The sequence below is a fragment of the Oncorhynchus kisutch genome, linkage group LG27, assembly GCF_002021735.2.
Source record: "Oncorhynchus kisutch isolate 150728-3 linkage group LG27, Okis_V2, whole genome shotgun sequence".
Taxonomy (NCBI): Eukaryota; Metazoa; Chordata; class Actinopteri; order Salmoniformes; family Salmonidae; genus Oncorhynchus; species Oncorhynchus kisutch.
The window spans coordinates 10,037,401-10,054,930 of NC_034200.2; the positions used below are offsets into that span (position 1 = coordinate 10,037,401).

Consider the following 17,530-nt stretch of genomic DNA (forward strand, 5'->3'; position numbering starts at 1 on the left):
GACGTGCTAGAGATATGGGCAGAGGCTGCTGAGGAGGACAGGTGTGCTGTCCCTCGCTCCTCTCGCTCCTCTCCTCCCTCTCTCCTCTCTCTGTCCAGAGGTTCAGTAATTGGTGCTGTCAGGGCCAGACAGCTCTACAGCGTGGTTCTTCACTGTGGAGCCCCAGGATAGACCCACAGGCTGCAGGAACATCCACACACACACTGCTCACTGACAGAGAGACACACTGACACACGCAGGAGAGAGGGAGACAGGGAGGAGTGTGTGTGAGAGAGAGAGAGAAAGAGAGAGTGTGTGTGTATTGGATGATTATGTAACCCCAGTAACAGGGCAGATGAGGATGAATTCATGTGAATGTAGGCTTCACAGCCAATAGGAGAGCAGAGAGGGAGATAGGGAGGGAGAGCGGGGGTGTAAAATACAGACATGGAGAGAGTAAGGAGAGAAATGGAGAGTGACAAACAGAAAGAGAGAGAGAGAGCTCCTAACATGATATCTCATCTGACTTAAATACAGTCAATTCATTACTAAAGGGACTAAAAACACACGCACACATCCTGTTACCTCAACTATCATTTACATTTCTGTTTTGCTTTTTGCTTTACGAAAAAGAGAAAGAGAGGAAAGAGAGATCCATGGCTTATAAATGTTTAAAGAGGGGGAGAGCAGAATCATCAGTCCAGAGGTCCCCAAGCCCCTTAGTGACACAACGGACAGCTAGAGAGAGAGAGAGAGAGAGAGAGCGAGAGAGAGAGAGAGAAAAGAAAGAGAGCGAGAAAGAGAGAGAAAGAGAGAGAGAGAGGGGGGGGAGAGAGAGAGAAAGAGAGAGAAAGAGAGAGAGGGGGGGAGAGAGAGAAAGAGAGAGAAAGAGAGAGGGGGGGGGAGAGAGAGAGAGAGAAAAAATAAAGAGAAAGAGGGAGGGAGGGGAGGGAGGGAGGGAGGGAGGGAGGGAGGGAGGGAGGGAGGGAGGGAGGGAGGGAGGGAGGGAGAGGGAGAGAGAGAGAAAGAGGGAGAGAGGGGGAGAGGGAGAGGGAGAGGGAGAGAGAGAGAGAGAGAGAGAGAGAGAGAGAGAGAGAGAGAGAGAGAGAGAGAGAGAAAGTGCATAGGGGAGAAGGGGGATTAAGAGTACGTTTAAGAGAGGGAGTTGGAGGAAGATGGAGGACAAGGGTGAGTTGCGTAAGTAAAAAGCTCTCGGTCTCGCTCTCTTTCTACCTCTGTTGGCTGTCTGTCTAGAGAGAGGGAGATGAAAGGGGCGCTAGGTGAAGGGAGACAGCAGTACCATTACAGAACAAGAGAACAGCAGCAAAAACTAGCAAATGGGGAAAGATAACATATTATATATAATTGGAGGAGTCTGGTTGTTTGGGTGTCTGACAGGGACCGGAGCAGTAATGATTCCATTAACACCTCACACAGTACAAAAGAGAAAAGGGGAGAGGGAGACAAAAAGGAGGGATGAGAGAGGGATGGGGGTGGAGCGAGAGATAGAGAGACAAGAGAGTAAGAAAGGGGGAAGAGAGAGAGCGAGAGCCAGGCTGATTTAAATGCATTAGTGAGTCAGTGTTACCTTACTTTTCCCTGTGGAAGCTCTTCAGAAGCTCTGAGTAGCTGTGAGGGCGGGGCAGACACCTTCTTTTTTTGTTTGGAGCAGTGTGTTTAGTACTAAAAGCATTGTGCTGTGCTTCTGGGGGCACATTAGAGCGTTACACAGGGGTGTCACGTCTCTTTGTGACCTCCAGACCTATTTGTTAAAAGCTGAGTGATTATTGACATAGTTATTCTTAACGTTTAGGTCTTCTTTTAAAAGATGCAATATTGATCAAGACCAGACAATCGTCAATGGAATTACAATGTAAAGATCTAGGGTAAGTTCTACCTACCCATTGCTGACAGGTGTATAAAATTGAGCACACAGCCATGCAATCTCCATAGACAAACATTGGCAGTAGAATGGTCTTACTGGAGAGCTCAGTGACTTTCAACGTGACACCGTCATGGGATGCCACCTTTCCAACAAGTCAGTTCATCAAATGTCTGCACTGCTAGAGCTGCCCCGGTCAACTGTAAGTGCTGTTATGTGAAGTGGAAACGTCTAGGAGCAACATCGGCTCAGCTGTGAGGTGGTAGGCCACACAAGCTCACAGAACAGGACAGAGTGCTGAAGCGCGTACCATGTAAAAATCGACCTGTCCACGGTTGCAATAGTGAGTTCCAAACTGCCTCTGGAAGCAACGCCAGCACAAGAACTGTTCGTCAAGAGAGCTTCATGAAATGGGCTTCCATGGACGAGCAGCCACACCCAAACCTAAGATCACCATAGCCACACCCAAGCCTAAGATCACCATATGGTTTCGTGAATGGCAGTAGAACGTTACCTGCCCCAATGCATAGTGCCAACTGTAAAGTTTGGTGGGCTAGGCCCCTTAGCTCCAGTGAAGGGAAATCTTAAAGATACAGCGTACAATGACATTCTAGATGATTTTGTGCTTCCAACTTTGTGGTAACAGTTTGGGGATGACAATGCCCCTGTGCACAAAGTGAGGTCCATACAGAAATTGTTTGTTGAGATCGGTGGGGGAGAATTTGACTGGCCTGCACAGAGCCCTGACCTCAACCCCATCGAACACCTTTGGGATGAATTGAAACGCTGATTGCGAGCCAGGCCTAATCGCCCAACATCAGCGCCAGACCTCACTAATGCTCTTGTGGCTGAATGGAAGTAAGTCCCAGCAGCAATGTTCCAACATCTAGTGGAAAGCCTTCCCAGATGAGCGGAGGCTGTTATTGCAGCAAAGGGGGGACCAACTCCATATTAATGCCCATAGGTAATGTTTATTTGAGAGTCGTCTCCACACAAAGGTTTGTTTGCAGCATTCAGAGGGGGAAGGGCCTTGGTCGGGGAGGTGACCAAAAACCAGATGGTCACTCTGACAAAGCTCCAGAGTTCCACTGTGGAGATAGGAGAACCTTCCAGAAGGACAAAAACATCTCTGCAGCGCTCCACCAATCAGGGCTTTATGGTAGAGTGGCCAGACGGAAGCCACTCCTCAGTAAAAGGCACGACAGCCCGCTTAGAGTTTGCCAAAAAGGCACACAAACAACTCTCAGACAATGAGAAACAAGATTCTCTGGTCTGATGAAACCAAGATTGAACTAATTGGCCTGAATGCCAAGCGTCACGTCTGGAGGAAACCTGCCACCAGTCCTACGATAAAGCCTGGTGGTGGCAGCATCATGCTGTGGGGATGTTTTTCAGCAGCAGAGACTAGTCAGGATCGACGGAAAGATGAACAGAGCAAAGTACAGAGAGATCCTGTTCCAGAGCGCTCAGGCCCTCAGACTGGGGCGAAGGTTCACCTTCCAACAGGACAACGACCCTAAGCACACAGCCAAGATAACGCAGGAGTGACTTCGTGACAAGTCTCTGGATGTCCTTGAGGGGTTCAGACAAAGCCCGGACATGAACCCGATCGAACATCTCTGGAGAGACCTGAAAGTAGCTGTACAGCAACGCTTGAGAGGATCTGCAGAGAAGAATGGGAGAAGCTCGAGGCTGTAATCGCTGCCAAAGGTGCTTCAACAATAAAGGGTCTGAATACTTATATAAATGTGATTTTTAATTGTTTTCTATTTTATAAATTTGCTAATATTTCTAAAAACATTTTTGGCTTTTTCATGAAGCGGTATTGTATGTAGATTGATGAGGGGGAACACCGATTTAATCCGTTTTAGAATAAGGCTGTAACGCAACAAAATTTGTACGATTTCAAGTGGTCTGAATTCTTTCCGAAATGCACCGTATACAAAACATACCTGAGCTTTCAATGACAGACTCACCAAGTGAATCCAGGTTGAAGCTATGATCCTTTATTGACTTGTTAAATCCACTTCAATCAGTGTAGATGAAGGGGAGGAGACCGGTTAGAGAAGGAGTTTTATTAAGCCTTGGGACAATTGAGGCATGGATTGTGTATGTGTGTATGCGTGCCATTCAGGGTGAATGGGCAAGGCAAAATATTTCAGTTTCTTTGAACAGGGTAGTAGGTGTCAGGCGCACCGGTCTGTGTCAAGAACTGCAACGCTGCCGGGTTTTTCACGCTCAAACATGTCTCGCATGTGTATCACGAATGGTCCACCACCCAAAGGACATCCAACCAACATGACACAACTGTGGGAAGCACTGTGGGAAGCACACAACTGTGGGAAGCATTGGAGTCAACACTTTCGACACCTCCTAGACTCCATGACCTGACGATAGGTGTTCCTAATGTTTGGTGTACTCAGTGTATCTTACAATAGTAACAAGTAATTGTTCAAATAAAAACAAGTATATATTTGAACAAGTACTTGTTAGTATTGCATTAAAGCATGAACAAATACCTATAAAAACATACATAGCATTACTTGGCCCTGATTGTAAAAAAAAAGATATGGCCATTTTTATAGTGGGAGTGTGTCTTCGTTAACGCGTGACATTGCCCAGAGGTGAAACGCCTTGCTGTGTTAGCCTGGACCTGGAGTTGCAATGAAGTTTTAACTGAGAGTTCGTAAAATAGTGTTCAGCAGTGAAACTGTGGTAATTCCAATATAGTTATCTGACACAACGATGATCTCACAGTGAAAGGCACCCAGCACACAATAATAGCAGATGTGCATAAAGATGGGGGCCTTCATGCCATATTGTACATGGCTCTCGTTACTCTTTTTTTTGTTGCAGAGTATAGATGATCCCAATTTTAGAGTCAAGATGCCGGCAATTTGAAAAAGCAGATTGTGCTGATTATTGGCGCGTTGATCCTTCGAACATAGCGGGTGGTGCTAAAACACAATGAAATCGCATCTAAAATTCGGCCGTCTCTCTGCACGTTCGCCATTCTTCTTATTCAATTATATTCCTAGGAACTTCGGAGCACAAGGATTGGTACTGTAATCTACATTCCCAAAGGACTCGTGAGGAAGCTTGTGCATGTTCAGCTGCATCTTACCAGACAAACAAACAGCCTACCTACATGCAGTACCACGGGGTCGAGTTCTCACAACTGAGCCTAAGACAGCTCTAGCAAGGGAAGATAATGGTCAGCTGACACACACACACACACACACACACACACACACACACACACACACACACACACACACGCACGCACGCACGCACGCACGCACGCACGCACGCACGCACGCACGCACCACACACACACACACACACACACACACACACACACACACACACACTCTCAAATCTGTGGAGTTTAACAACTTAATACTCTGCTACCTGAGGCATCCCCTCTCCTCCACTACCTCCAAATGGTACGTACGCTTCTTCTCGCTCGCTCAGACACTCACAAACACAAGCTGCCTCCAAGCAATTCCCGACCTTCTCTTTCATAACATTGTCCTCGCTACATAAGGGGGTTGCCTAACACACACACACACACACCCACACACAGCCTTACCCAACAGGGGGTAGTAACCCACATACCCACAGTCGTTATCATTCCATCCCGGTAAACCACATTGTTTTCCACAACGCTGGCGTCTATCTGTATTCATACTCTCTCTGGAACAGTTTCTCTGTTCTAAGTAGAGTACTAGATCTAGATCTATCAGGACTAGGCTTGTCCCGATACCAACACTTAACAAACAATATGATACCGGGCCAAGTATCGCGATACCACGGTGGGGGAAAGATATCTGCGGCCTAGCATCCTGTTTGCCGGGACGCTTGTTCAGGTTTCCGAAAGGTTCTCCAAAAACCTGTCACTGAAATTCACATGTTCCGGCCATTATTACGAGCCGTCCTCCCCTCAGCAGCCGCCACTGGCTAGCTGATGTGTGGTTACAAGCCCTTAAGCAACAATCCAGTTCAAGAAATGAAGTTAAATACACTTACGTTGGCACAAGTCTTTATGCTCCTCGTACCCCGGCTTGCACACACACCTCCCGATGGGCACCAGCCAGCCCCCGTCGGCGCTACAGTACATCCTGGGGGCCTCGAACTCCTCTGACGCGTTCACACACAGCCCTCTGACCTCCACCAGGGCCGAGTCGCCCCCCGTGACGGTGTCGGGGAACTGGGCCAGGTTGAGCACGGTGAGGGGACACTTCTTGTAGAAGACACGGACAGAGACCAGAGCGATGCAGGCTCCCAGGTCCTGGAAGGCCAGGTAGAACCCCTTCTTACTCAGGTTGCTGATGTCACGCACCTCTGTGTTAAGCTTCATCACACGGTCGCCCACATCCACCTAGAGAGAGGGAAAGCAACCAGATTTAGTAAAACGTTGGCCTATTTTACAGTTCTGTTTCAGCTAGAACGGCCGTAGTAGGAAAGGATGTTTATGGTCATCATTATTACGGGGATTCTTTTGACCTCAGTATGTAAGTTGCCCTTAACTCCATGTCCAGTCAGAACTTGTTTCATCCTCCTAATGCTTAAGATAAGAATGGTTCGGGAAATCTGAGGTTAATGTTAGGATTGGGGGGTAAGGTACTCTGATCCTAGATCTGTAGTTAGAGGCAACCTCTCCCTTTGGGAGTCTGGGTTTCCACTGACCTGTGTGAAGCTCTCGTCAGCAGCGATGGTGTCTATCTTGATGTACTGACTCTCCTTGATGAACCACAGGTTGGCGTTGTTGGACTCATAGTAGAACATGTTGAACGTCTGGGAAACACACAAATGGACATTTTGCATTTGAATATTTTTTTTTTGCCATTTTGTTATGCCGTAGCTCTATGGAAAACGGTTTGACCGAAAGACCACGTTATGACATTTCAGTCAAACGTGGCCTTGAAGCAAGGAGTATTGGACAATTGTCGACAGAATGGAAACCATGAGCAGACAGACCTCTTTGCAGGTGCCGGGTACTCCAGGCAGGCTGTTACAGTCTCGGAGGGTGAACTTGATCTCGATGTAGACGCGCTGCGCTCCGTCGCGGGCGATGTGTCGCGTCCTCAGCCAGTTGTTCTGACTGGCCTCCATCACGTTGCACACCTGGTAGGTACGCATGGGAGTGTTCCTCTCATCCATCACACTGATCTCCTCCCACTGCAGAGAGAGAGAGAGAAGGGGGGGGGGTTAGAGGATTGCAGGGCGGGGGGGGGGGTATGCGTGTGTATTTAAGTGACAAAAAAACATCTGTGTACATTTAAGTAATCACATTATAGTGCGCGCACGTGCATGTGTATGCGTGTTTTCATACATGTGCATTTGTGTGTTTGTGTGTATGTGTGTGGATGTGTGTGCGTGGATGTGTGTGTGCGTGAGTGTGAGTGTGTGTGGGTGCGAGTGTGTGTGTGCGTGTGTGTGTGTGTGTGTGTGTGTGTGTGGGTGCGAGTGTGTGTGTGTGTGTGTGTGTGTGTGAGAGTGACTATGTGTGTGTATGTGTATGTGTGTGTGTGTCCTTGATCTGGAGAGAGACGTAGGACAGAGCTACTTTGTCTCCCCTCATATATTGCCATCTGTTTCCACTTGTGCTCAGAGAAGTAATTCAGAACACTTCTCGCATGAGAGAGAAAACATTTCTATTCCTTCAAGGAAAGGAAAATAAACCAGTGTGGTTTCATAGAGTTTCAGGGACCAGGACCTACCAAAGGGGAAGCAGACAGCTAGGCTTAAAAACACAGTCGTGCACACGCACACACACACACACACACAGACACACACAATGAGCCAACTCAGTATGAATCTCATTTGGGGTGAGGAGATGCACAGACCACCTTCTCAGTTCAGAGTACCAGTCTCTTTTCAGGCTCTGTATAGACTACTGACTGATGAACACATATCACATTTCAACATTCAACCTCAGACACACACACACACACAAAGGAAACTATTTTCTGGTCAGTGCAGCTGGCTATTGCAAAACTTTCCTTCTAATTTCACTCGGATGGGATGCAAATTATACTGGAGTGGAGATAGACAGGAGAGAGAGCGAGAAGAAAGACAGAGAGCGAGAGAGAGAGAGAGAGAGAGAGCGAGAGAGAGAGAGAGAGAGAATGAAGAAAGGAGAGAGAGAGAGAGCGAGAAGAAAGACAGAGAGCGAGAGAGAGAGAGAGAGAGAGAGAGAGAGAGAGAGAGAGAGAGAGAGAGAGAGACAGAAAGAGAGAGAGAGAGAGAGAGAGAAAGAATGAAGAAAGGAGAGAGAATGCAGGATTGAGAGAGAAAGAGAAAGACAGGGGGTTTAAGACAGGCAAAGGAGAGAAAGAAAGTGAGAAAAGGACAGAGAAAGACAAGGGGGTTGTAGACTCGAAAGAAAAAGCTCAGATTTTGGGGATAATTGAACTCGACAGGTCGACAAGCCGGCAAAGGCTTGACACATTTCACCTAAAGTCTTGAGTACTAAAACAGACGGAAACAGACTCTCAGTCAGCTGCTTTTAATCCACTGGGCCTTCCACAGGGCTGGCTCCTGAGCTGGGACTAGAGTAGCACGGAGGAAACAATTTAGGAGTTTGTCATAGGGAGGGCCAGGAATATTACAGACCAATTGACCTGGCCAAGGGAACCCCTATGCCCTGTGTACAGGCTATAACTACGATGATGTCATGAGTACCAGCGACATAGAAAACGAGTTGCGTTCTACTTGAGGCCAACTCTCATCCTCTCCCTCCCTCTCTCTCCCTCCCTCTCTCTCTCTCTCTTTCTCTCTCTCTCTCTCTCTCATTCTATTTCATCAGTTGGAAGAACAAAAACAACAGATGAGGATCGAGAGAGAGAGAGAGAGAGAGAGAACGACAGATGAGGATAGAGAGAGAGAAAAACCGAGGGAGGAATGAATGCGGGTAAATTACAGACGCGGCTGGCAGCTAAACGGACCCATCTGTGTGGAGCGGGACCAGTCGGACATCACAGGAGACTGAGAGGGCATACACGGCTGTACACACACACACACACACACACACTGCACAGAGGCACACACGCGCAGCTAGTTCCCTAGAGAGCGGTGATTATGGAGTTAAAGAGGATAGCTATTGAGGAAAAAAGAGGGTTTCGTGACGTTTTGTTTATTTCCCTCAGAGCGGAGGTTGAGTGTAAGGACTACACAGACTTCCTCGCTTGTTTATGGAGCTGTTTCCATGTGAAAGAGTCTGGTGATTGTCAGGCAGTTTGGTCTCGCGGCCAGGTGGGTTTCTTTACTATCTCTCTACCTAAGGACGTGCTTCACCGAAATCCGCGCCTCACCAAATCCTTTCCTCAGTTCTCTCAGTGATGAACTCTTAGTCCAATGTTCTGAAATAATAGATTAGGGCTGGGTGGTACAGTGTATTTGACTATATACCGGTATTGATAAATCGTGATATGCAGCCTGTAATGTACATTTTTATACTTTACTCCGCTACTTGAGTCATTTATATCCGCTGTCTCTCTCTCTCTCTCTCTCCATGCCGCTTTCCACACAGGTCTAGCCCTGTCACTCAAGGAGCAGCGCATTTGTTGTTGCTCGACCACGAGACACTTGATTTCAGCCTACATGGTCAATGCAGCACATGCAACAATGTTGTTTCCACTTCTTAATGTGAATCTACAAGCGTTCTATAATTACACTATTAGTTTGTGTTTCTTCAGTTTGCAAACAGCTAGTTTGTGTTTTTTAAGCACGGGCTAGTCAGAGGAAACGCAGCTAGCTACAGCCTGATACCAGTGATGGTGTAGGCCTAAATCAGTTGTTTGTGCAATAGTATCTTCTAAGCTGAAGAGGATTAGGTAGCTAAGAGAAAACATTTCATGTAGCCAAAGATTATAGTGTCCCCTAGGAAACACTGACCAACACTTTGGTTCCTACCCTGTAACAATAACTCCTCTCTGGCCGTTTTCTTCATTATCATGTCAAACAACACTGTTTTCAAAGTGCCCACTATTATATTTGAACTATGGAATTATAATGATAATTGCAACATTTGGTTAAAAATAAGGCCTACATTTTTTGCCAATATCGTACAGCCCTACGTGGCAGTGTGATAATGATCTCAAATGAGTGCAGGTAATGCAGAATTGTGTGAATGTATGAAAATGCAGAATTTTCTTGGGGGTTGAAGTTTAATTTAACAGTATAAACCATCAGAATTTAGGAAGACTTATTGAAATCAATTAGAAAGAACAGTATGTGTTGCCACCCTAGGGTCACACCCTACTCATAAAGCAAATGTCTTATTCAAAAACATTAAATACCATCAAATACTGTAAGAAATTTGAAAAACACTGTAATATGATACTTTGGCCATATCGCCCAACAACAGACTATTCATTTCCAACATATAGTACAGGTAGAATCAAATGATATTCTTATTTTTTCTAAAAGCCTCCTCCCTCACCAGGAAATACGAGAAAATCAACCCAACGTTCAATTGAAACTAACAAGCCTATACTTTCTATCTAAACAAAATAATTCTGAAGTAATTCATATGGATGATGTGAAAAAGAGAGAACTGTTTAGACAGGTTGGAGAGTTTAGCCCCTCTCTCTCAATCACCGAACACACACGCACACACACACACACACACACACACACACACACACACACACACACACACACACACACACACACACACACACACACACACACGGTGAACCTGTTGCTATAGCGATGGCATTTCAGTTTGACCGCTAATTAGCATTCTGGACAGAACTTTCCTCTTTGAGCGTTCTAATCCCTCGACAAATCACAACGAAGCTGGCCTGATTGCTTTGAAGCGGGGTAAAAACCGTCGCATCAGGACTCGGGTTAAACCCTTCATTGGCTTAACATAATTTCCCCCCGCAATCATCTTGTAGTTACAGATACTTATACATAATTGGCCATCAAACTCTGAAATAACATCTGTCTAAGAGACAGAGAGAGAGAGAGAGCAGAGAAAGCGGGTGCTCCCAAATATATTCATAAAGATATGGGGCCTATATTTGAACCTTTTACTGCAGTGGGCTAAATCAGGGCCGCACAGAATGTTTCTTGGTAGTCGTAAACAAATCTACTTTGAAAGAAAAGTATACACCTCACACACATGAACTATAGAGTTGAAATGTATTACATTTTGACTTTGCATCTCAATATTACACTTTATTTACATCACAGAAGACTGAAATATAACAAACCGTTTGACACTGGATTTTCGGTGGCTTTTTTGAAATAATGTTATTAATGATGAAATAATGAAAAATATGAATAACATTCCACCCATGAGGCCACTAGGTCATTTGACTGCAGGAAAGAGCTACAAGCAATATCATTACCGGTTGTGTTTGTTTTCTATCCTGCCGCAGAAACACAAACACCCCAGTTGTGTGATAGAAGTGGGTCGCTCTGCTCAGACTCCAGCACACATCTGGCTCTGGGCCAGGCCGTACTAAGTCTGACCTGTGGGGGTCAAGTGGTGGTGGATTGAGTCAAGAGAGACAGCTATCCAGCTAAGGCCATATCTTGAACGGTGGGAATGTCTGTGTGACCTCTCTGCAGGTTCAGGGGTCCGAGTTTAACTAGATAATCCCCCTTATATGAAACACAAGACCCAGAGAGACATGCTGCTCAGCACCTCAGCCCTCTGTTTATATCTCTCTCTCCCTCTCTCTGTCTCTCTTCTCCCTTTTTCTCTCCCGTTGAGAGAACTAATTTCCCATTTTCTTCTCTGTGTTAGAGAGAGAGAGAGAGAGAGAAAGAGAGAGAGGGGTGTGTATCCTGTAATGCGTTTTCCAGTTCCCTAGGGTTGCTGCCACATGTCAGACTCGTTGACAGCCTAAACGTCTGGTTCTTGAACAGAAGAAAAACCGTGAAAAGACAAATGCATGTCAATCGTCCGGTTATTACTGGTGCTAAAGCCGGGTGTTCATCTTGCATCATTTAACTCTGAGTGTCTCATTCTCTCCCTCGCTCATTCTCTCTATCGCTTTCCATCTCACTCGCTATCTCGCTCTCCTTCTATCTGCCCTCCCTCTCACTATTTTTCTCTCTCTCTGTATCGCTCTCTCTCTCTCTCTCTCGCTTCTCTTTCGTTCTCCCCCCTCTACCCCTCGCTCTCTCTCCCTCTATTTCTTCGGGTGACTTCAGGCTGCTGTGAGGTGAGATGCAGGGCAATGCAGGCTAATGCAGGGTATCATCATCCCTGTTGTTATCTCCTGGCGCTGTGGAATGACTCAACCAGCCTGTGTGTCCTATGTCATCTGAAGTAACTACTCCCCCCCCCCCCCCCCCCCCCCCCCCTACTCACCTAGTGGGTGCGAGAGCACGGGCACAAAGCAGGCGCCTTGAACCAGCAAGGTGGCGTGTTAAATAGTGTGGTCTTTATTTCAAACTGTAAACCAGACCTGGGTGAAATACATATGTCCAACCGTCAACTGTTTGTTTTAGCCTGCCCCGATACAAGGGGACCAATGTGATTGTCCCCAAAAAAGTGCAAACTCCACCCACCTCCAATCAAGATTATACCTAAAGTATTTGAAATACCTATTTGACCCAGGTCTGTGGTTAACATTATACATTCAGCTAAGCATTCACGCTGGAATGAAACCCACAGCCTTGGTGTTGCCAGCAAACAAGGCTGTAATCACACCGACTTCCTTTCAATGAAGCTGCCTTCACTGACAGAAAGAAAACACTCCAGATTTTAGCTCTCTGTCCCCTATCACTCTCTCTCAGCTGGTTTCTACTAACATTCCTCTGCTATTTCTTGACGGATTTCCTTTCATTTGTTCATTCTTTCTCTCCATTCCTCTGTTGTGTTCTAAAGAGGCGTGACACTGGCATTCTGCGACTTCCTGGGCTGTTACCTTCACAGCAGCCCGTTACGCAACTCAACCCCGGTGTTACGTCAAAAATATTAACCCCCTCCCCAAATCGCAGTCGCCCCCCCAAAAAAACGGAGCCAGCGACTGTCACATTATTTTCAGCGCAGCGGAAATAATTAGTAAATTCCCCCTCCAGACTCCAAATATAGCTATAGAACGCTTAAGAAGCCATCGCTCTAACCTCCACTGCTCTCTCTCTCTCTCTGCATTGCTGCTACTGAATACACCCTGCACTCCACTCTAGACAACACACTGATTCTAATAAAATGACTACCTCACCGATGTCAGTGTCTCCAGCCAGAGTCAGAGTTTCATGCCACGTCCACCGATCCAATGCTTTCAGGTCTACACAAGCGCCTATTGTCGTGATTAGTGCATTGTTATTTTCATCAACAAAACAATTGTGACAAAAACATTAGTCAAAACACCTGTTTTTCAGTCGCAATTGACGAGACCATAACTAAATTAGATTCCCGACAAAAACTATAACCTAAACTAAAATAACTTTTTGACGAGACAAAATGATCTCTGTGACTAAAATCTGACTACTAGGTGGACTGGACAATGTTGTTTTGGAGAGATCTATCTCAAGGCCATCAGACTGTTAAACAGCCACCACTAACATTGAGTGGCTGCTGCCAACATACTGACTCAACTCCAGCCACTTTAATAATGGAAATGGATGGAAATTGATGTAAAAATGTATCACTAGCCACTTTAAACAATGCCACTTAATATAATGTTTACATACCCTACATTACTCATCTCATATGTGTATGTATATACTGTGCTCATTTAAACTGCTGCGTCTTGCTGCATCTACTGCATCTTGCCATCTCTATGTAATACATGTATCACTAGCCACTTTAAACTATGCCACTTTGTTTACATACCCTACATTACTCATCTCATATGTATATACTGTACTCTATACCATCTACAGCATCTTGCCTATGCCGTTCTGTACCATCACTCATTCATATATCTTTATGTACATATTCTTTATCCCTTTACACTTGTGTGTATAAGGTAGTAGTTGTGGAATTGTTAGGTTAGATTACTCGTTGGTTATTACTGCATTGTCGGAACTAGAAGCACAAGCATTTCGATACACTCGCATTAACATCTGCTAACCATGTGTATGTGACAAATAAAATTTGATTTGATTGGCAATTGAGAGCTTTTCGGTGATAAGCACAATTCATATTAGCAGCACAGATGCACAGCTCAGTTCTGTTCAGAAGTGGGAAGGATGTGACACACCCGGCAGACACAGTCTACATCAGCTGGTGAGCTGCGGGGGAGCAAGGGATGAGTGTGGCCAGACAGGCCCCCGCTCCAGCTCTGCCTTCGATTATACACGTCGCACAGGCAACTCTCTTGCTTCACGTTAGCTAACCAGTCACCGCCAGACTTCTGGTTAGCTACCCTTTGCCTGTTTCAATTTTTTTTAAACAATAGCAGAATTGAGCTTAAAAGTGAGAAAAAAAACTGTCTAGTTATGTGTTTTCTATCCCTTGAGTAAGTAGCTTTTAGAAAAGTAGTTTGTCTTTGAATTTGTAGTCTCGCTCAACCCTCCCACTTCTCTCATTGCATTTCACATACGGGCTCTGGAACCAACGTAGCTTGTTTTTAGCCCTTAGGCTACTGTTGAAAAGACATGACCCATAATACCGGCGTTACATCTTGTTTTACATCCATAAAGCATATCGCGGGCTGTTCTAAAACTAGGTTACTTGCAGACCGGACCATTAACCATTTGTCACGGCTACACTTTGTCATGTTACTTCATTAGCTAGCTATAGCTAACAACCTGCGGCTCATTCAGCAGGACACAACGTTTTGGAACGTGTTGAATAAGGAATGACGGCGGCTCTACTCATGGAATTTTTATCTGCAACGTCTGAGAATGTTTTTCAACTGAACGGAGCCCTGGTAACATTATCAGTAGCATATATGCAAATATTTGGTGGCACAACGAAAACTGATACACTATTTATTGACTAAATTCCTCTTGTCACTACGCTATGTCTGACTGGGTAAATAACTTTATTTTCAGTTAATGTTGACCTATTGACTCTGACTTGAGCACTTGGACCAGGACTCGAGCACTGGGACTCAAGACTTCAGCCATAGGGACTCGTGACTTGACTCGTGACTCGGACTTGAGCACAGGGGACTTGGTACTCGAGGTTTAGTGACTCGACTACATCACTGGTCGAAATAGTCATTAGCTCCCGTTCGAAGTCATTAGTCCCCGTTTGACTTTTATTCTGATCATAGAGCTCTAATCATGGAATTCCGAACGCGTCATGTGTCTACACCTACATGTAAATGTGTCTGCTGTGTCCGGACTCCCTATTCCCACACTATATTCAAATGTCAGTATGCATTCTACAAATGGTGGAACAGGCAAAATATGATAACACAACAACTAATGGCAGTTGCTAACTACTGTATCTAACTACTGTAGCTAACTAGCCAGCTAACCTCTGTAGCTAGCAAGCAAAGCTAAAGAGATTGCAAACGGGTTAGCATAACTATAGCCAAACAAAATATTTTTTTTCGAAATATTAGCTAGCTGGCTAGCATTTATGAGGCCACCAAACACATTACGCACATGAACATATCTCCTCCAACGTTATAATGACAAAGTGCCTCTCGGACTCAAAACATACGTTTTCTGGAGACTTATGGGAGAAGTGCTGATGACGTCGCCCACTGTATGTGCTTTCAGTAGCCTGATTACGTCCAGACTGAGGAGAAAACCCCACACACAAGGCATCCCTGACCACCACCTGAAGTGGTCAGACAGATCTGAACACAATCAGACCACAAAGCGACTTGTGTGTCTAGACCCGTCGTATCATTTCCATCTTCGTATTCTGGTAGCAGAAGTCGCATGTCAGTGTCAAGTGTAGACACGGCTTCTCTCTCGCTCTCGTGTCTGTTTGTTTTGTATGTAATGTGCAATATCTATGTAGGCTGAATTAGGAATTTCCATGGCAAGATCATTCTTATATAATATAATATTATTCTTATGTACTGTATATGTGTATCATTTGACTACTGTTGGGAAGAGAATAGAATATGTTATGAAGAAAAATGTGTAGGTAGACCAAATGTATGTATGTGCACATGAAAGTGAGTGATTCATGTTTACTATAGGTTAATGAGGCAATACAAATGTGATGTGACTGTGATGTGACTAAAATGTGACTACAATGAAAGGGCATTTAGTTGACTAAAATGGCCCTCTGTTTTCGTCATTTTGACAATAACTAGACTAAATCATTATTCTAATGACAAAAACGAGGCTAACATGCTGACCAGACTGGGCGTCCGCGTGCGCCATCGCTCGCTTGTTGATTTTGTCAATCCACACCAGACGCGATCAGGACACGCAGGTTGAAATATCAATAAGAACTCTGAACCAACTGTATTAACTTGGGGACAGGTCGAAAAGCATTAATAATTCATGGCAATTTAGCTAGCTAGCTTGCTGTTGCTAGATCATTTGTCCTTGGATATAAACATTGGGTTGTTATTTTACCTGAAATGCACAAGGTCCTCTACTCCGACAATTAATCCACAGATACCCATCTGGACAAGAGGAATACCTATGTGAAATGCTGTTCATCGACTACAGCTCGGCATCGACTACAGCTCGGCATTTAACACCATAGTGCCCTCCAAGCTCGTCATCAAGCTCGAGACCCTGGGTCTCGACCCCGCCCTGTGCAACTGGGTACTGGACTTCCTGACGGGCCGCCCCCAGGTGGTGAGGGTAGGCAACAACATCTCCACCCCGCTGATCCTCAACACTGGGGCCCCACAAGGGTGCGTTCTGAGCCCTGTACTCCCTGCCCCCCCATCACCCACGACTGCGTGGCCACGCACGCCTCCAACTCAATCATCAAGTTTGCGGACGACACAACAGTGGTAGGCTTGATTACCAACAACGACGAGACGGCCTACAGGGAGGAGGTGAGGGCCCTCGGAGTGTGGTGTCAGGAAAATAACCTCACACTCAACGTCAACAAAACTAAGGAGATGATTGTGGACTTCAGGAAACAGCAGAGGGAACACCCCCCTATCCACATCGATGGAACAGTAGTGGAGAGGGTAGCAAGTTTTAAGTTCCTCGGCATACACATCACAGACAAACTGAATTCGTCCACCCACACAGACAGCATCGTGAAGAAGGCGCAGCAGCGACTCTTCAACCTCAGGAGGCTGAAGAAATTCGGCTTATCACCAAAAGCACTCACAAACTTCTACAGATGCACAATCGAGAGCATCCTGTCGGGCTGTATCACCGCCTGGTACGGCAACTGCTCCACCCACAACCGTAAGGCTCTCCAGAGGGTAGTGAGGTCTGCACAACGCATCACCGGGGGCAAACTACCTGCCCTCCAGGACACCTACACCACCCGATGTCACAGGAAGGCCATAAAGATCATCAAGGACAGCAACCACCCGAGCCACTGCCTGTTCACCCCGCTATCATCCAGAAGGCGAGGTCAGTACAGGTGCATCAAAGCTGGGACCGAGAGACTGAAAAACAGTTTCTATCTCAAGGCCATCAGACTGTTAAACAGCCACCACTAACATTGAGTGGCTGCTGCCAACACACTGACTCAACTCCAGCCACTTTAATAATGGGAATTGATGGGAAATGATGTAAAATATATCACTAGCCACTTTAAACAATGCTACCTAATATAATGTTCCCTACATTATTCATCTCATATGTATA

The 17,530-nt window shown here is 45.7% G+C and overlaps 1 protein-coding gene across 2 annotated transcripts in view; it reads right to left on the bottom strand.

Moving 5' to 3' along the window:
* The window catches only part of epha4b (eph receptor A4b), a 133,600-nt gene that overhangs the window by 95,019 nt on the left and 21,051 nt on the right, over positions 1 to 17,530 (bottom strand). For both annotated transcript variants that reach the window (XM_031806885.1, XM_031806884.1), the window contains exons 3-5: positions 6,842 to 7,042; positions 6,551 to 6,658; positions 5,891 to 6,242 (exon numbers count right to left, since the gene is read on the bottom strand). In XM_031806885.1, the coding sequence (XP_031662745.1) occupies positions 5,891 to 6,242; positions 6,551 to 6,658; positions 6,842 to 7,042 (661 nt within the window). The remainder of the gene's footprint in view (positions 1 to 5,890; positions 6,243 to 6,550; positions 6,659 to 6,841; positions 7,043 to 17,530) is intronic.